Below are 21,521 nucleotides of genomic sequence, written 5' to 3'. Positions count from 1 at the left end.
ACCCGCTTGATGGGTAATCCTGTGAAATCGAAGTGCCCTAGAAGTTTTCCACGGTGCAGAATCCATATATAGTAAAAAAAAACTAGTTTAAGTACAGTGATATGGGGTTTAACGGTAAGTTTCGTTGGGTGAAACCCACGAGACGGAGGTTCAAATCTCGTTGAGTACATGGCCTGTTGTGTCTTGGCTAGAAGAGTAGGCGACCCCAGAGTGGACGTCTCGGCTCTTGTTGAGGCATAAGTTAATTGCTATGTGTGGCTTGCAGGTTGTTGCACCTAGCCTAGGTTTATAGTGGCAGCCAGTTGGATTTGATCCTGGGCCTGCCCAGGATAACTCTCACCAGTTACCGATTGTCCTAGTGTTAAAAAAAAAAAAAAAAAAAAACAACTAGTTTAAATAACACAGATCAAAATTTCACCTCAATTTTTTCTACCGAATTCCAATACTAGAAAATCCAAAAAATCAACCTGAAACAACTCCTTTTTACATTTGCCAAATACTATTTCATCTCACTAAAGACAAATATAAAGAATCATTTACATATTTCTTTGACATCCTTGTCGTCGCCTCTCCACACCATTACAAAACAATTATTATGTGTGCAATAGAAAATAAATAATTCAATTCACAAATATCTTTCCCGTTGTTCCCATATTCCATTCCCCAATCCTTCAGTTCACCTCAACCGGTATCGTCGATCCCCTGAACTCTGCTCCCCTGTGCGCCACTAACAATGAATTCTGCCCTTATCAAACTCAATCCAGTCTCATTTTCGGCATCCAATTCTCGTGTCTCGTCGCTCATTCAAAATGGGCGGTGCACCGCTCGAAATCCATTGAGGGGTTTTCTAATCACCGCAAGCCCTGCAAATACGATAAGGGTTTGTAACAGAAAAAGACTGATAGCCACGCGAGCGAGTGCAGATACAGGTAATTATATTGAGATTTAGTAGCAAACATATATAGACTTTCGAGCGTTTTTGCTTTCTTTAATTTAATTAACACTGCCTCGAGCTTGCAGAGGTAAAATAATAGAATTTAATTAGTATTGAAATTCATTATCCGTAATTAGTAATCAATTTAAGACAGTCATGGTCATCAGTACCTCTTCGCATATTATTAAGGTAAAATAATAGAATTTAATTAGTATTGAAATTCATTATCCGTAATTAGTAATCAATTTAAGACAGTCATGGTCATCAGTACCTCTTCGCATATTATCAAAATCGAATATTGAATTTAATCGGAGATTTGTTAAAGGATGTAAGTTTGTTTTTCAAGATCTTGTTTCTGTGGTTGAAAATCTCAGTTATACAATTCAATCGGAGATTTGTGAAAGGATGCATGTTTACTTTTCAAGACCTTGTTTCTGTGGTTGAACATCACAGTTATAAAATTTCTTAGTTTATTTTACTTTTCGAGGGATAAGAGGGAATTCGAATCGCAAATATTTTTGTATGTATTCTAATGGGTGGCCAATCGAGGAGGAAGTGATTTTCGTTTTCTATGGCTTTTGTTGCTTTTGTTGTACATACTTTGCATGCCATTTCTTCCTATGGGCTTTTTGGGTTGTGTCCAGCATCCTATTTGGTTATGTAGGTCGCTTGAGTTTGTATTAATTTTTTCAATGGTAATATAAATATATAACTATATATATATATATATCGTGTGAAGGGTCTCTTTTAGGAAACACTCGAATTCTAATAAGAAAACTAGAGACACTTAAACTGTAATAAGCAAACACAATAATATATAAATTGCTGCATCTATTTCATGCCTTTAAAATAAACATTTAAATGGTTGCATCTCAGTGCTTCTCAAATAAACATTAGTGTTGCACTGAGAGAAACAAGGTGCATTATATGGCTCGATAGGGATGAGAATGTTACAATATGGATGATAATGTAATGTAACGCTATTAAATTAAACAGAAAGAAGAGCAAATACTATATGCTTTTCAAAATAAGCACTTAAATAGTTGTGCTAAGAGAAGCTATGTGCATTATACAGTCCAATATGAATGAAAATACAATATAATGTAAACACTAATAAACTAAAATGAAAGAAGAGTTGAGGTATATAATGCAAATGTAAAAAAATTTGCCCATAAAAATAAAAAAAATATAGAATAACATAAACCCGGATAGATCCATCTTAACTTCGATCTTTTAAGCATTGAGAAATCTGTGCCTTGGTTTCCTTCTGATTCCCCCTCTCAATACTTAATAGATCAGGGTTTAAAATGTATGTATGTTGGTGATAAGAAATTGTTGGACATTTTTTTTTGGTAAAGTAAATTTTAGCATTCCTTTAAATCATAGGTGTGCATTCATGTCTTTTGACAACGGTTCTGGTCTGCCATTGGGCAAAACAAGACCAGATGCAGAACTTCAGTTGTTTTAAAATCGCAAAAGAGAGAGTATTGATCAAAGTTCTAAAAATTAAAATACTATGACTAGCTGCTGAGCCTCCAGGGTCATTTTTAAATAGAAAACTACAGAACTAAAACATAAAAGTGTTGAAGACAGAGTAACAGAAAGACATTCAAACAAATTTAACTGAATTGGTGGCTTTGACTGGAATGGGCTCCTTGCTGCTGCCTGGGGAGCAACTAGGATTAGGATAAATGCCCATGTTCTTCTTGAGATGCCCGAGACTTTGATCCATTGATATCATGTGCCTCTGCATCTGATTCAATTTCGGGAAGATGTCCTCCTTGATTTCACTCCTATCAACAAGTACTCTACCAAGAGAAATTTTAAATGCTAGTAGATGTTTATAATGTACATATACTGATTGTAGTGGCCTCTATTATGCCTTGCATTTGGAACCTAGTCTGCCACCTCCACCTGAACTTATGTCCGTGAGAGTGTGCCTCTCATCTGCTAAGAAAATGATGGACACTTAAATTGCAATAATAAAGCAAAACACTACATAAAGTAGCTTGATAAATGTTGCAACTACTACATCATTTTCAAAAACCAAGATGTTGTTGGACTTGAAACAAAGTTTAATTTAAACTTGCCTTTTGGGTTTACAAACATACTTTTGTCTGAATCTTTGAACCCTATGACTAATTTGTATGCTAAATGTTTCTCAGCTTGTTAGGTTGTAGTGTTCAGTGCAACTGATTTTTGACAACAAAAATCATCGAAAATTGAGTGTTTTTCTTTTCCTTTTTAGAATTTATATGTGGTGTTGACAAGTTTTTTCATTGGCTTATGGGTTGGATTCCCTAGGTAGCGAGTAAGCTGCAAGTGACCTATAGGTATAAATTATTGTTGGTAAGTTTTACTCGATGACAAAGAGTCAGACTTGGGGCTAGGTTATAAGTTAGCTTGGCTCAATAACAAGCCCAAGCATAAGTTGTCTTGAGAGTGCTTCTTGGTATTTATTTTTCAATAATGCATGTCCTATAATTCTGTTTGTCAAAAGGTAGCATTGGTAGCATTGGTGAGCAAATCATCCCTTTTTTTATTCAAATTTTATTATGAATAAAATGCTTTCTTTATCTATTAATATGATCAAAGTATGCATAATACATTTTATGAAAAAAGAAATTGGGTTGCATAGAGCAACTACGATGAACATAGAGCCCAAAAGTGCCTAGCTTCCTAGAGATCTAGGAAGATAAATACAAAACTAATACTTTGAATAAACACTAACATATGGCGAACAATAGGTGTCATAAACAAAAATAAAGGCTAGTCGACCTATATTGAAAGAACTAGAGATCATGCTTGTGTGTGGTGGAGGGTCATCTTTGTCTTTGGGGGCTAGTCCCACACTCCAACCATTGACTCTAGTTAATGATGATGGGCTCCCACTCATCATTGTTGTACTTGGGTTTGGAGGCTTCTCAACTTTATAGATAACAAGAGTTAATGTTGGAAACTTATCATTTGGAGGAATAGGTGGAGGATGCCTATTGTGGTGCCTCTCTTGATGCTCTAAGACTACATGACTAACATAGTGCTATGGAAGATTAGTAGGCTCGCCACATCGAGCATACTAGGAATAGGAGTTTGTAAATGTCTCCTTGCTCATTGTGCAAGGTGCACCACCTCACATTACCACCTCACATCATAGCAGTTGTTTCAAATACGCTATTTCCATCTCAATTCTTTTTTTATTGAACTCTAATTTACAAGTTCAAACTTTTGCATATTTGTGTGCCATCATCCTCGGCAAGTCTTCTATCATAATAATTTTTTCTAAACATTTAGTGCTTCATTTATGAATGAACTTCAGTTCTAATTAACTGTGATGTGGCTTGAAACTTAGTCATCCACGAAAGTTTGTCCCTAAGGAGGGGAGTGTTATGTTGAAAGCGTAACTAGGTTTGGTCTTCATAATGACATGTGTAATTGTGATTTTATGTAATTGATGCAAAGAAGAAAAATAAAATTATTATTGTAATGCTTATCTCTTAGGTTTCACGAGCAAGGAATTTTATTTTTAGGTAAGGCTCCCATTGTGAGCCCTTAGGATTGGTCATAAAGTGAAATTGAGTCAATGTCATATATGAAGGACCCTTCTTGGGCATGTTACAAATTTGTATGTCATTAAAAGAATAAAAAGGCCCTCCAAGACCAAGCTCAAACACCTCCATCAAGTCGGCTTCAAGATGGAGTAAACTATGTTGCAGGAAACGTGGTATAGAGGTCCGTTTCCGTACGGAAACAGGTATGAAACGCGGAAATGCGTTTGTACGGCCGTGAAACGCGTTTCCGGCCGTACTGCCACGTTTCCCGAAACGAAAACGTGGCCAGTACGGCCAGAAATGCGTTTCAAGGCCGTACGACCCACGTTTCCTCATTAACTTGTGTTTTTTATTTTATTTTTTTATTATTTTATTTTTTTTTAATTTACTTTTAGGGTATGGTAGTGACTTCTTGTTGCTTCTAGATGCATGTCTAAAGTTATAAAAGTGAATTTTTGCCCTAGTGTTGATATGCAGTTCATCAGGAAGTTTGAGGAATATGCAGTTCATGTTAATGTTAAATTCTTAAAGTAAAAGTGATATTCTCCTTTATTTTTCATTTTCATCCTTTTACTTAAATTTTTAACATTACCATGAAATGACTCAAGATGTTTGAGAGTGGTTTCGCCCTCATTGGATTTCATATGGAGAACGTAGAATTTTAGATCTCACTCAAAATCCAGCAGACTTATTTGTTTTTCAGGATTTCAGGATTGGAGGGATTGCAATGTTTCCATTGGATTTTATCATGTACTAGGGTATGGAACTTGTATTTAATCAAGAGAACCAAGCCCTCTATGCAGGGGAAACTCCTAATAATCAAGATCATGTAGGGTACTAGGGTATGAAATGTGTATTTAATCAAGAGCACTAAGGTCGTTCGACTATGTAGGAGGAGACTCCCAATACAACAGTGGTCCTTCTAAAGAATGGGATGTGGATGCAGAAAATCCTGATTTGGATCTCTCTCTTGCAACCTTATAGTCTTTATTGTACTTGCAGCCTCATATATTAATATAAATAAAGGCTGATTTTGAGATTTGGATATATAATAAAGGTTGCTTTTGGATATTCCGATATTTTTATTTTCATTATGTGATTATTCATGAGTAAATGTGATGTAAATTAAATCTTAATGTTTAAGTGTAATAAATTATAATGTATCATTTATGCTTTATGATTGCACATATATATATATATATTTAAATATTTTCAATATATATATATATATATATAATATATATATATATTCGCGTTTCCCCGTTTCCAAAATTTGGGGAGGTCGTGTTTCGTATCGCTTCCCGTTTCGGAAACTCGTACCCATTTCCCCGTTTCGTGCAACTTAGGGAGTAAAGGATCTACATCAAAGGACATGTCAGCTCACATAGAAGTTCAATGTCATATATGAAGGACCCTTCTTGGGCATGTTACAAATTTGTGCAAGTCATTAAAAGAATAAAAAGGCTCTCCAAGACCAAGCACCAACGCCTCCATCAACTCGACTTCAAGATGGAGTAAAGGATCTACATCAAAGGACATGTCGACTCACATAGAACTCATGTTGCCTTATTTTAATGGGCAACCACTATAAATAGGTAGCTCCGCCTCATTTCAGAAGTAAGAATTTCGGTCAAGGTCTGAAGTGAGAAAAGAAGTGCGAAGTTCGCAAGGAAAGCAACCCTATAACCAACGGGAAGAAGCAAAGGAAGATCGAGTTGTTTGGCATTGTATTTGGGCTAATATCTTCACATGTGTGGCAGAAAACTAGGGTTTTTGTAGTAGTATATCAGTCCAAGAAAAAGGTCACCAAAAGGGTCTCCTCATCAGCTCCACTACTAGCCGAATTCACCTAGAAGAGTCCTCAAGAATAGTGAAGGAAGGAAGGCATCTCCAAGTTCGTTCTCACTCCTCACACGTGTGAAACTGCAGAAGTACAGACTGCAGATTTGTGGAAAAACACTGAAATTTCAGAAGTGCAGACAGTTTGACTTGTGTTGACCAAAGGAGGAGGAAAGAGCAATAAGTTTGATTCAAGAAGGATCTCATCAAGGAAGGTTTGTGACTTGGTCTTGGAGAGGCAACTAGGTCAAGGGTCTTGGTCTTGGTATTTGTCAATTGAAGTCTGTATAAGAAGAAGAATTCATTTGGGTTTTCCTCTCAAGTGGGAGAGGTTTTTGGCCGTGGCTGATAGCCTACAATTTGTGTCTCGTCTCTTTATTGTTTATGCTTTGGTCGCTGTTTGATGAAGAAGAACACTATAATAATGTAACTAAAGGAAGATCCTAATCTATTGAAGTAAAAATAATTCACAAGCAACTATCATTAATAGAGAAATCACCTTATCTTGATGCCCTAGATTTCTCAACATGTTCTAGGTAAGATGTGAAAAAAGTAATTGACTATAGAACCTAAAAACCCAATTCTAGGCTGATTTAGCAAAACCATAGAACAAAAAGGGATGTTTCATTGTCTCTTTTCATGCACAAATCAGGCACTTCTCAAGTTACTCCCAAGTACTGTAGTCTATGGCCCAGTGTTTTAAAAATTAGTTTGACTAGGAGTGGAATTGGTTGGTTTGACTGGTTCACTCGGGGACCTAGATCATTGTGTGAATCAAATTGACCTATTCACAATTTGGTTCGAATGATACAATCTTATTATGCCTTTCCCAAAAAAATTTAAAAAATAGTGCCCCACTTGTCCCAAATCCCAAGTTATGCTATATAATAATACCCCATGTATATTCATAAATGGTACCTAATGGTTTTGATATATATATGTGTGTGTGTGTGTATTCATATTTTATGTATTTTTTTGTACACTAGTTTAGAAACTTATTTGTTGGCTAGTCCTTGTTTTGGTTTGGTCGTCCCTTGATCAACATGTGTGTGTGTATACGTATTTTGGGTATTTCTTAATAAACTAGTTTAGAAACCGATTCATTGGTTGGTTTGGTCAACCCTCAACTGATTTTGATTTTGGTATAGTTTAACCCTTGGTCAGTGTTGGTTCTAGGTTTTAGAAGATTGCTATCTCCTAGGGCCAAACCTCCTAGGGTGAGAGACCATGCAAAGATACCCTTTTTGATCTCAATGAAAGGCTTGTAAATTGCTTACAGTTGAAACAACCAATTTTTCTGCTTGGAATTGAGCCTTCATAGCTTATTGAGCCTCATGTCAAGGATGGGCTTAGGCTAGAGGCATCTATAACCATAATAGGCATATATTACTTAAATGTTTTACAATGGTTCTAGCGCTAATCACCCCTGTAGGAAACAAATGCTTAAAGCACCATTTTTGATGAGGAGATTATTAGGAACAAGTCTCTCTTAGCTCTCCTCAAGATCAATCTATCATATATGTTGAGCTCGAATTCCTCCTTCAAAGCTAGCCATGACCTCCAATCCCTAGTCTTTGGGTCAAACACATCTTTTTTTTGAATGCCTTGCTTGTACAGGTGCTTGGCAACAAATTGTGCCATTTCTTCCATAGGTTTATCATTACAATGCAACATAGGAGGCCACCAAATCATATGATAATACTATTGTAATGCAACATTTTGGGCCACTAGATCGTATGATAATTGAAAGACATGCCTAATTTGAGGGGCCCCTCTTCAAATTTGAATTTGGGTTTAACAACCTTCCATCTGTTCCAAGAACACTTGGACACAAAGTTGCCTTTGATTTCCACATGAGTAGGAGTGGTGAAAAGAGTTTTCAAATTAAGATTTCTCGAAGAAATTTTCCCTAATGTATCTCTCACTACTGTGTAGTTCCTACCTTCCAGGCTTCATTGCCATCAACTATAATAATAATGATCTTTTTTGAACATAGGGCTAGAGCTTGGGTATGTGTGTTTACTATCCTCAATTCTCCCAATCCCTAGAAAGACCATTGATTCCAATTTATTTTGTGAAATTTTGTCTTCATCAGAGTTAGCCAAATATAAATTGATGAGGGTTTTAGCTTTTCTCTAGTTAGCACTTAGAGAGGGGACCTAGCAAAAGGAATGATAAACATGAGTGGCATCCATTACTTTGTTGTAGATTGGAGTTTGGTAGGCAAAGATATTGCCTTTTGATCCAATTCCCTATTTTCTTCTCCATTTTTTGAACCACTTTATCTTGTAGCTTTTTGGGAGAGGCTTGAAGGGTAAAGGGGATCTCTATAATTTTGAAAGCTAGGCCATGTTGTATCTACAAGACCACCCTAGAGTTAAAAGCCATTCATGGATATGATTATGGCTTTGTAGGAAGCATCAAGTTTTGTCCTTTTGGATTTTGGAACTTGAGGCTTCACAATAATTCATAGGAAATCCATCATATTGTCCATCAAGCATTTGTTTTCAAAATGGTCAAGAAAGAATTGTCAATAAAATGGCCATTAACCATTTGTTCAAGTCGGTCTAATGTTCCCTATTGATTAAGTGCCTAGGGTAGGACAGAGTAGCCTATCCAACCCCATAGGCTATAGTCAATGATGAAGGGGGAACCCATTATCCAATGTTTTCGGGCAACATTGGGTAAATTTGGGGCAGCTGAGGCAAAAATCGAGAAGGAAGTCAGAATTGGGGCTAAACTTGTAACCTAAGTCACAGGACACGTCCCTCAGGGTCTCGTGTCCCGTATTTCACGTGCCCTAAAACGTGTCAAAAACGTTTTTCTTCATGTCCTCCAATCGAGACATGTGTTTTGGACGTGGCGAAAACGTGCCCTAACGTTTTTGGCTCTTAGGACACTTGTCCCATGAAAAGTGACATTTAAAACCTACAACATGGTTTATTTTTGGTTTTCTTCGTCATGGTTTGTTGTCGAAGTCGAGTTTGTTCACTGCCGAAATCAAATTTGTTGCGCAGTGTGAGGAATTCCATCAAATTCGAGCTCAATGCTCACAACTCACATTGAGAGCACAATTCACAACTTCACATCAACCTGGACCTGGAGATGTAGGAGATGAGCGTTCACATGCTTTGTTGGGAGTTTGGAGCACTTAAATTTCTTGTAAGTTGTGTTATAGCCTGTGGAACTTAACTTTATTATACACTAGTGACCATGTATTGATCGTTTGTTGAAATAAAAAGCCCAGCTCCCCATCATGTGCTCACTAATCACTACACCTTCGAGCTCTAAAGGGAGGGAAAGCTCGATTAACACTCTGGTCAACAGTTGTTAAGTTATGGTATGTTCTATGCTTATGACAGTTTACTTCTTTTTCTTATTATATTCCACAGTTTAGCAATCACATGTACATAAAGTAAAGTGTAGATAGAACATTAAACGATTGACAGAAAACAAGCCAAGACAAGAGACACAAGATGTGGCGGCTAGCCAGGGACAAACCCCAAAATGTGTGGGGAAATCCTTTGATCAAATCTTCTTTTATCTTCAATAATTCAGCAGAGAGAAATAGTACAATAAATCTGATTTATATCAGCAGTAGCAAACCCTAGATCAGCAGCATCAGCATTAGCGGCTTCATCATCAAAACTAGGGCAGACGATATCTCACAAACTGACTGTCGGATCGGCTTGATTCCACCACCAAAAGTTGCGGCTTTCAGAGGAGGTTCAGATGAACCTACAACGCAGTTCAGATGAGGAGATCTTTTAGTCCACGCAGGTCAAACTTCACTTCTGTAGTTGCAGCTTCAATTTCACTAGCTTCCTTCAAACTAGGGCAGTCGATATCTTGCAAATTGTCCGTCGAATTGACTTGATTCCACCACCAAAAGTTGCGGCTTTCAGAAGAGGTTCAGATGAACCTACAATGTAGTTTAGATGAGGAGATCTTCTAGTCCACGCAGGTCAAACTTCACTCATGCAGTTTCAATGTCAGTTTCAGCAGCTTCCGGCTTCACGTGTGTGAGGGAGAGACCCTTTTCTGCGCAGTAGAGAAGAGACTCTTTTTTGCGCCGTAGATAGAGAGAGAGATGTGATGAGACGAGTGAGTCCAAATGAGGAAAATTCCTCCTATATTTATACACAACGTTGGTGTTTGAATAGATGTGACTGTTGGGCTTCTGAGCCTACATGAGTTGTAGGTCAGCTTGATAATAATTCCATAATCAAAATAAATTCATATCTCCATGAATACTTATCGGAATCGGATGATCTTTATATCAATCCTACACCTCTCGATGAGAGGAATCTAATGAACATATTATCAGCCATGAATAAGATGACCCACATGAAGTTTTGCCCTAGTTGCCAATTTTAACACTCCCTCTCAACTAGGGAGAACTTCATCTGCAATCTGTCTATCGGTCGTTACTATTCATCCATCAAATGCACTACCCTGTACAGCCTGACCCTTGCCTTGCTCTGCTCTATTCTGCCTGTTCTGCTTTGTCTTGTTCTGCCCTGTATTGATCTGTACGGCTCTGCTCTTGCATTGTTTTGTTCTGCTCTGTTTTTGTCCGAATTATGAAGAAGAAGAAATGATCGAGGATGTATCATACTGACTCAAAGTCAGTCTCAGAGTATGTACCACTGGTCGCAGACCAGTCTCAACCAACCTGAAGTCAGCGTCATAGTGAGTACAACTCCACTGGTCCCAGACCAGTATCATCCTCCACTGACTCAAAGTCAGTCTCAGAGTGCATACCACTGGTCCCAAACCAGTCTCAACCGACCCGAAGCCAGCGTTATAGTAAGTACCACTCCTACCACTGGTCCCAGACCAGTATCGCAATCTCAGAGAGTGTACCATTGGTCCTAGACCAGTCTCAACCGACCCGAAGTCAGCGTCATAGTATGTACCACTCTCACTGGTCCCAGACCAGTACTGCACTGACACGAAGTCAGTCTCAGAGTATGTACCACTGGTCCCAGACCAGTCTCAACCGACCCGAAGTCAGTGTCATAGTATGGTACAACTCCTACCACTAGTCCCAGACCAGTATCATTGATCCCAGATCAATGGAGGTCATCCTAGCTTCATCAAGTAGCTCCCTCCTAGATTTTTTCTTCGGTTGGTTGATGGTGAGAAGCCCGCAATGGGCTATTTGTATGAAGCCATGGACAGGGCCAAAGAAGCCATTCGGTCCTACTATGATGACAAGGGAGATGATGGGTTCCAGAGACAACTCCTTCTATGGAACGTCATTGATGAGCGATGGAACAACACACTCCATCGTCCCATTCATGCTGCTGGGCTTTTCCTGAACCCTGCATTTTCTTATGCATGTGGGTTTAATTTTGATGTTGAGGTCGTGGAAGGATTATTAACCTGTGTCCAGAAGATGGTGAGATCTCCAGAAGAACGTATGGAGATCTCTAGACAAATTGAGCAATATAAGTTGTCAGGTGGCACATTTGGCTTTGAGATGGCTGTCATTGATAGGACGGTTAAAATGCCAGGTATTTTTTAGTTTGTAGTATGTACTTTGTAACTTTGTTTCAAATTTCATTGTTTCTTCAAATTCCATTTTTTTCTTATGTTTATTTAAAATTTTATTTGTAATTTTGTTGTAGACGCATGGTGGAAGATGTATGGTGGCAGAGTACCCCTTTTGCAAAATCTTGCCGTACGCATCCTCAGCCAAACATGCAGCTCCTCGGGATGTGAGCGCAATTGGAGTGTATTTGAAAAAATACACAACAAGAAGCGCAATAGGTTAACACTTAAACATTTAAAATATTGCAAATTTCCAAATAAATTTTTGAATTCATTAAAGTTTTAAACAATATTTTTTTTATAATATTAATTATTAATTATTAATTTATTATTTCATGAACTTTGTACAGGTTGGAGTCCCATAGACTTAATGACATGGTCTATGTCTACTACAATCTTCGATTGTGGGTGAAACAACTAGAGAAGACACCTGATACGGAAGCCATCTCATTGGATGGGATTGACACCACTGCTGAATGGAGGGTTGAGACCGAGAGGCCTCTCATGGATCCCACTGAGGATTGGTTAGTGCAGGATGAGGGGGAGGAGGAGGAGGAGGAGGAGGAGGAGGAGCAGGAGCAGGAGGAGGAGGAGTTGGAGGAGCAGGAGGAGGAGGTGACACTGCCTACCCGGGCTACCCGGGCTACCACTACCACCAGTAGAGGATGTGGTCTCCGTCCACCTCAGCCTCCTGTAGCTGCTACTACTAGTTCTTCAGCTTCTAGAGCACGTCAGACTCCACTGCCATTTCCACCACCACAGGCACCAGCTTCTACATCTAGAGGGAAAGAGAAAGTTGTGCCATTTTCTCGCAAGAGGGGCAGAGGAAATCAATAGGATTAGACTTTCATTTTATTGTATATGACATTATGACATGATGAGATACATTATCATATTTTTTGTTGATATTTTGAGGCTGAGTTGGACTTGGGACTCAGGACTTACTATTCAGGACATGATTCAATGTTATGTGTGATTTTAGCGCTAGAAATGATATTAAACATCTTATATATTAGTTTTTTTATCATATTTATGTGTCAATGTATTTATTTTATGTTGTAGATGGTTTAGATATTAAAAAAATTGAAAAAAAATGAATATTTTTGTGCCAAACGATTTTTTCCCGCTTTTTTCCGATTTTTTCCCGATTTTAACGATTTTTTCCGCTTTTTTCCCAGCGCCGATTAAATCCCGATCGCGATGTGTGCAACATTGTCTCATACCATGCTCGGGGTGCTTGCTTCAGCCCATAGAGAATCTTCTTCAACCTGCATACATGAGATTTTCGATCATAAATCTCAAATCCTTTGGGTTGCTCCACATAAACGTCTTCTTTGATCGAATTGTGCAAGAACGCGGTCTTGACATCCATCTGATGTAGGTTCCATCCTTGTGAAGCCACAAGGGCTATGATCAAGCGGATGGTCGTATATCTGGAAACAGGTGCAAATATCACATCATAGTCTATACCTTCCTTCTGGGAGAAACCACGAGCAACAAAACGAGCCTTATACTTTTCCATACTTTCATTTTCTGCATGCTTTATCTTGTAAAGCCATTTAGAAGTGACAATTGTCTTGTCCTGGGGTCTGGGAACTACTTCCCAGACATCATTCTCCATAATAGACTCATATTCTTTGGTCATAGCATCCTTCCATACTTGATGCTTGACGACATCTGAGAATGATGGAGGCTCATTTTTTATGATCGTGCTCATGATGGTCAGGTATCCCTGATACCTGTTAGGTTTCTTACTTTCACAGAAGGTTCCTCGGGGTGTAGCATGTCCTTTAGCATCATCAAGTATCCCCCCTAAGCCATGAAGGCCTCTTCCTAGAAGAGGAAGGCTCATGTGGATGAGGATCAATCGGATCCATGGGTTCTTCTACATCAGGCATTGATTCATCATCCTTTTCTTTCGGTTCCTTGGTGTCGGCTTCTTGAGAGCTCCTCAAAGTCGGAAGATTGTCCACCTTGCTGAGAGCCATATCTTCGTCAAAGGTGACATCATGACTAATCACGACTTCCCTTTGACCGGCTACATAGATTCTATAGCCTTTAGTATTTTCACCATAGCCCACGAAAATTCCTTTCTTTCCAGATGCACCCAATTTATTTCTTTTCTCTTTCGGCACATGAAAATATACAGGGCTTCCAAAAAAAAAAGGAGAAACATCAGGTTTCTTACCAGTGAACATTTCTTTAGGAGTCTTGGAACCCAATGCTTGATGAGGGCATCGATTTTGTACATATATGGCGGTGTTTGTAGTTTCAGCCCATAGAAACTTCGGAAGTCTTTGATCATGTAGCATGGCTCGGACAGCTTCCACAATCGTACGGTTCTTCCTTCCCGCCACACCATTCTGCTCAGGAGTATGTGGTGTAGTAGTCTCCCTCTTAATGCCAGCCTCAGATATGCCTGAGTGAACCAACTATAATATATCGGAGGTCTTGCTTTTGCTTGAGGGAATGGTCCCCTTTTGAGCTTTCCTTCGGCACATCCTGGACATACACCTTCTTTCTTTACTCGGAATTCGGGCATCCTTGTCACCATTTGTCTTACACCGAGTATAGCTTTGTAATGAAGGGGGGCAAACCTCCGATGCCAAAGTTCAGACTGAAGAGATGTGTCATAAGACATGACACCTAGCGGACTTCCATCGACCTGATATAATGAATCAACACTAAACCCAAGAGTAAAGGCATCTTTAACATTATTTTTCCATATACGTACCTTGCCATCGCTGAAGGTTACCTTGTAGCCTTTGTCTTCCATTGCCGAGATGGACACTAGGTTCTTTTTGAGGTCAGGTGCATTTAATACATCCTGGAATTTCTAGCCTTCTTGAATGGTTGTCCTCTTCCTCGATTCCCAGCTCTCCTCTTACCTTTGCTATTGAATTTGTCATTCCTTTGATTGCCATCAGAGGGATTTTGATCATCGTCCCGGTGTGAGTCCTTTTTATCAGGGCACTCCCTTGCATAGTGACCTGCTTTATCGCAGATGTAACATCGTCATGTTCTTCCACCCTTAGATCCAGCCTTTCCTTTTGATTTAGTCCCGGAATTATTTCTTTTCTTAGCATGAGAAGAAAAGGTAGCAGGAGGACCTTTAGGCATGGGCATTTCTTGCTCTTCTTCCCTTGTTTCTTCTTGAATGCATCTAGCCATTAATTCCTCGAAACCAGGAATTACACTATTGTTCAGAAGAGTAGCCCTGAACACGTACCATTCGGATGGTAATCCTCCAAGAGTCGTGAGTGCCATTTCCCTTTCAGTAATAGCTTCCCCAATAGATAGGGGATTCTTAAGAAGTATGCTTGCATACTATCATCTTTACCCTTATGAATTTCCTTCAGCTTATTTCTAAGAAACAAAACTTGATTTTCATCATTTACTTTAAATAAACTCACCAATCTATTGTAGATTTCCTTGGAGGTGTCCAGTTCAGAGATGTAGGCCACCAAGTGCTTGTCGATAGAGTCCTGGCTGATCTTCTTCACTTTAACTTCTATGTTCTTCCATTTGTTCCTGGCAGCATTTGATGGAGGCTCAATAATATTGCCTCTAACATGATCCAACACTCCTTGATCCGCAAGGGTTAGATCGATAGACATCTTCCATTCGTGATAGTCAGCTTTCTCACGAAGCTTGTCTTTGGAAAGAAATAGTGTTGAGGACCCCATCGTTCTTTTAGGATAGCCTTGCCAATCTTCTCTTCGGTGATTGCTCTTGCTCTTGCTCGGGCTTTGTCTTCACCTCAGCTTCGATACCATGTTAAGTTATGGTATGATCTATGCTTATGACAGTTTACTTCTTTTTCTTATTATATTCCACAGATTAGCAATCACATGTACATAAAGTAAAGTGCAGATAGAACATTAAAAGATCGACAGAAAGCAAGCCAAGACAAGAGACACAAGATGTGGCGGCTAGCCAAGACAAACCCCACAATGTGTGGGGAAACCCTTTGATCAAATCTTCTTTTATCTTCAATAATTCAGCAGAGAGAAATAGTACAATAAATCTAATTTATATCAGTAGTAGCAAACCCTAGATCAGCAGCATCAGCATTAGCGGCTTCATCATCAAAACTAGGGCAGACGATATCTCACAAACTGATCGTCGGATCGGCTTGATTCCACCACCAAAAGTTGCGGCTTTCAGAGGAGGTTCAGATGAACCTACAACGCAGTTCAGATGAGGAGATCTTCTAGTCCATGCAGGTCAAACTTCACTTCTGCAGTTGCAGCTTCAGTTTCAGTAGCTTCCTTCAAACTAGGGCAGTCGATATCTTGCAAACCGTCCGTCGGATTGACTTGATTCCACCACCAAAAGTTGCGGCTTTCAGAGGAGGTTCAGATGAACCTACAACGCAGTTCAGATGAGGAGATCTTCTAGTCCACGCAGGTCAAACTTCACTTCTGCAGTTGCAGCTTCAGTTTCAGTAGCTTCTGGCTTCACATGTGTGAGGGAGAGACCCTTTTTTGCGCAGTAGAGAAGAGACTCTTTTCTGCGCAGGAAAGAGAGAGAGATGTGATGAGATGAGTGAGTCCAAATGAGGAAAAGTCCTCCTATATTTATACACAACGTTGGTGTTTGAATAGATGCCACTGTTGGGCTTCTGAGCCTACATGAGTTGTAGGTCAGCTTGATAATAATTCTATAATCAAAATAAACTCATATCTCCATGAATACTTATCGGAATCGGATGATCTTTATATCAATCCTACACCTCTTGACGAGAGGAATCTAATGAACATATTATCAGCCATGAATAAGATGACTGAAGTTTTGCCCTAGTTGCCAATTTTAACAACAGTGAAGTTTGAACACACATAAATTTATAATTTATAAACTACCTTATGTAAAGTTTGAACATGATCGAACCTATTTGAAGTTAATAACAAAAGTTATAACATGAACAATGAACATTAAACTGTGAACATCACTTATATATTAAATTAATAAACAAACTAGTCAATTACTAAATAGTAAATAATGTATATACCATCAAGATTCATATCTATATAGATCAGGCACTATATTTCATTATCTATATATATATATATATATATAATGTGTCCCTCGTCTCCTGTTTCCGGGGTCCCTGTGTCTCATGTCAAATACTCATATTTACTTGTCCTCCGTGTCTCGTGTCCTCGTGTCATGTGACTTAGCTTGTAACCCCTCACTAAAATAAAGAGAAGAGCCCCAGTAAGGAATCTATAAATAAGAGAGATGAAATCATTTGATCATCATTGATTGGTTATATATCTTTGTTTTGTGAGTTGAGGCTCTAAGGGTTTTAAGACTCCCACTTCTCTTAATTAGTTTTGGTGGTGGTGATCCTACCCTAACTAATCTTTGTATTTCTCTTAAACTGTTTGACGTAATTTTCGGAGGTAGTTTCTTCATTTGGTTTTTGGCAAAGGAGAATTTGGTGGGTTATCCATTGCAACATAACACCTTGAGACGTATCTCATCTGATTGGGGCGAGTAAGAACATTCCATGGAGGTTGTCTGAGGCCTATATCTTGTCTGCAATGATCCAAGGGTTTTGGAAGGGTGCTTTTCTGTGGCTCGGATAGGGTTGTTCGAGAATGATTGTGACTGTGTTGAAGTAAGGAGTCTACCATAGGAGGAGCTGGATTGTCCCTCCCCAAAATAGACCGAAACTCAGACTTAGGTCCGTGACCAACTTCATGTTAGAAAATGCAAAGTGGCAACGATTAATAGTGATTTTCCTTAACCTCAATACTTGCGAGTGAGTCATCTGAGAAGGCCAAAGCCTCATCTAAGGTTGAATGTCATTTTTTACGTATCTGTGAGGCCGAATTTATGCAAGGTTATCTTGGACGGATCCTTTGGCAGCCTTCCTGTAACCATTTGAATTTTCCATTGAGTTTCCAAGGAAATTTGAGTTGTCTCTAAGGCTAGTTCTGGGCAAAGCGAATTTGTCAAGCTAAGCAGATTCTTTCTAAGACAGAGCGAAGCTTTCAAGACTGAGGCTAATTATCCAGTTCATATCGAAGTCCCATGTGATCAAACCCTTGCACAACCTTCCTGTGGTAAAGAGAAACTAAATTGAGATAGGGCAGAGCATCTCTGGGGTTAATGTTAGCTTCCCATTAATCTTTTGTGGTCAAAGTGTGGACGAAGTCGCTCTGAGGTCATTGAACTGAGCATGAACAACAGTCCGAGCATTTACTGAGCATAAATGAATATTAGAAACAGTTTCAAGTTTTTCGGGGTTAACGCTGCAGATGCAGGACTGATTTTTGAAGGAGTACTGAAGTAGATAAGGGTTCGATTGCATTCCTGAGCTTATTTGGACTCTCAGACTCTCGTACAACCCTATAATAAAGGTTCAGATCTATATCTAGCCAAGGAGTTTAGCTTAATCTGATAAGAGATAGGGTACATTTGAATTATTAAATATCATTCGGTTGAAATAAGAATTGAATTGGGCTGGATTGTTGAAATTGGGTTGTATCAAGTTGTTTAATGGTTGAATGATTCAGTTACAGTTTGTATCAAATGGTTTATTGAATAACATTGTTTATTGGAAATTTTATCTGCATGTCTACAATACTACTAACAGGAAAGAATGATCAAAACCCTAGCTACTTAAGAAGCCCTAGATCACTACAGAATGACATTCATTAGAATCACATCTTTGTTTTAGTTCCATTGAGTGTTGCACTCTTGAATAGAAGAAGAGTTATCACCATCTAGGGGGCCAACTAATAAATACTAGGGCTTGGGAGTCTTTGAAGCAGACTAGTGAGAAATTCAATGGATGTGGCATTGAGGATGCTAGCGCTTGCATCAGTCTCATGGCGAACTCTAAAAGCATTGAAATTAGACACTAGGATACATAGACAAGTGGTTTGATAGATATTGAAAATTCGCCAATTAGTGACTTACTGAAGAACCAGTGAGAAAAAAAGTAGTTCCAGATCCAGATGCCAAGGATGTCCTGGAAAATTTTGAATATATCAGACCTAGCTCTGATGGAGTGGCCAATTTGGAACGAATTCCGATCTTGGTCAATCAGATGAAAGCGTGAGATCAAGTGAAAGTCACTGGTTGGAACCCAAGCCCTGTGAGAGGAAACTTGTGTTGAATTTCCATGGCACTCAAGAATTTGGTTTCGGTCTTAAAATCTCAAACACAAACACACTTAAATGCCACAACAATACTACTTTGCATAGTGGAAAACAATAACAATGAATCAACTCGTACACAAGGCACAATTTTTTAGCCCAACTTCGTTATATTAGCAATCTTTAATACAACAGTTTAGGGCTCTTGCACCAGGGATAATGGCCCTTGATACAAGATAACTAGGGCTAGGTATCAACAACAACTATGATAACCACTCTGCCCTGAACAAAGTACAGTTGACCTACTTGCTGATGTAGAGCGCTCCTCAGCTCCTTTCATTCCACGTACCTTGAACACTTTTGGCAGTCCTTTGCTTTCCCTTTTTGCAGCTCCTCAATCTGCCTCTATCAGTCAACACAACTCCTTTAGGTCACTGAACATAGGCCCAAACAACTCTGCCCTCTAGCTGCTCCTTTGTCCTTCAAGGTCTACAACACTTAGGGTCTTCTATTATGCTGCCCACTTCTGTCACACTGCTACTCATTGTTGACAGATCTTAAGGCAATGGAGGCTGCCCACTTTCCACTAAAAATGTCCTTCTCAACACAGTGAACTAGGGCTGATTCACTAGCCCTCTTGGCTGCCCTTTAGTCCTTCAAAGTTAAGCACCTTAGGCTCCAATATTTATGCCCTCCTTATAGACATGTAGTCCTTCACAAATGTTGTACTTTAGGGCATAATATGACAACTACTAACAATCCTCCAATCTATTCTTAAGTTGCCACCAAATCTGTCCCAATCTGGACCATCACATAACAAACATCAATCTTGGAAGGACACAACATACCTCTGTTTGGATGATGATTTCTGCCCTTGAAATCTCCTTGGCTTGTGCACTGTACTTTGAGTTTTTTTTTGGCTCTGGTTAGGGCTTCAGACAGTCCACGTCAATGCTAATACTCTGCCCCAAAACCCCCTATACAACTGCGCAATTCCTCCACTTCAAGGCTCCTACACCTGTGTTGTTGTTATATGTGATTACGACCAAGTTTTAGCCACCTTCTATGCCTCTCAACTCTCCCAAAAAGGTGATTTGTCCACCTGCAATAACACAGAGCAACCTGTGGCTTGAATATGGAAAGAACGCCCTAAACATGCACAAAAAACCTGCCTAGATTTTTCCTCAAACACTTCGGCCTAACTTCTTCCCATCTCGGCCTCCCAAACGCAGAAAAGATACTTCAGATTTTGTCCTTTCTTCTCTTGGCAAAACTCCTCTAGGTTGTGGCTCCCTTATCTGTCCTTCACCTTATGATATTTGCAATTGTGATGTGCCAAATGAAGTCTCACTTTTCTTTATTTATATGTTTTTAAGGGATGCAACGACTAGCCCTTTCTAGGGCACTTCTACAAGCCAACCGACTTGTCTTCTTGTCACAAGCCCACTTGAGAATGCCTCCCTTGGTTGCCTTAGTAGCCCCTTACTCCATTAAGGGCGCCACACATGTTATAAGGTTCCAATCATTAAAATAACTCCCAGTTTTGCGCCCACAACTTTTTGGTGCAAAACCCACTACTTGGGTACTTTGACCACAAATAGTTTTTGTGGTGCCAACTCACACTGTTGAAATATGTAACTAGGTTCGGTCTTCATAACGACACATGTAATCATGATTTTATATAATTGATGTAATGAGAAAAATAAATTTATTATTGTTGTTCTTGAGGCATGAGTTTCATGTTCAAGGAAATTTATTTTTAGGTCAAGCTCCCATTGTGAGCTTCTAGGGCTTGTCATTGAGTCTACAAGTCATTAAGTTATTATCATGTATGAATGACCTATTTGGGACATGTTACATATTGTAAAAGAAATTTTTATTTGAGTCAAATAGAGTCAAATGACCCTCCAAGACCAAGCCAAGATGCAAGCTTCAAGTCGATCTTTAGAAGAGCTAGACATGTCGACCTACCTAGAAGGACATGTCGGCCTATTATGGGACCACAAGAAGACTATAAAAAGGAGGACTCCGCCTCACTCAAGGAGATATTCATTCCAAGCAATAACAAGTTCGATCAAAGGAAGAAAAGGTGACCTAAAAGCCAGCGAAGGAAAAGAAAAACTCTAGAAGAAGAATCCGAAAATTTGAAGTTTGTTTTGGGCTAAAGCTACTCATAGGTGCAAAGAAGATAGGGTACCATTTGTTGCAGCAGAAGCCGAATTATTGCAGTCATCCAAGGAGGCCTAAAACAAGTGATAAGGCAAGTCATATTGCAAGCCGAATTGCAGAAGAAGGAGCCTCTATCCTAACGAAGAAGAGAAAAAGGTAAAATCTCCATCTTTCTCCCACACGTGCTCTGCAGTGATCGAAAATTGCAGGGGTCGAAAAATAGGTCGAAGAAGCAGCTGCTACTACTGTAAGGAAGATTGACTAAAGTTGACTTTGTGAAAGAGAATCTCATCAAGGAGAGGCATAAACTTGGTCTTGGAGGGGCCTTGGTTAAGTGTCTAGGTCTTGGAATTTGTCAATTGAAGA

The 21,521-nt window shown here is 39.2% G+C and overlaps 1 protein-coding gene across 1 annotated transcript in view; it reads left to right on the top strand.

Annotated features, from left to right (window-relative positions):
- Positions 1–642: 642 nt before the first annotated feature.
- Positions 643–21,521, top strand: part of LOC149182871 (uncharacterized) — an 81,335-nt gene continuing 60,456 nt past the window's right edge. Inside the window, exon 1 of the mRNA XM_089416972.1 lies at positions 643–929. Coding sequence (XP_089273098.1) covers positions 734–929 — 196 coding nt within the window. The 5' untranslated portion in view covers positions 643–733. The remainder of the gene's footprint in view (positions 930–21,521) is intronic.

This window comes from Pinus tabuliformis, chromosome 3_2, assembly GCF_031772625.1.
Source record: "Pinus tabuliformis cultivar Carrire ecotype Pingquan chromosome 3_2, CPIR1, whole genome shotgun sequence".
Classification (NCBI taxonomy): Eukaryota; Viridiplantae; Streptophyta; class Pinopsida; order Pinales; family Pinaceae; genus Pinus; species Pinus tabuliformis.
The sequence above is the reverse complement of the archived record's forward strand: the minus strand, read 5'-3'. Positions and strand labels throughout refer to the sequence as shown.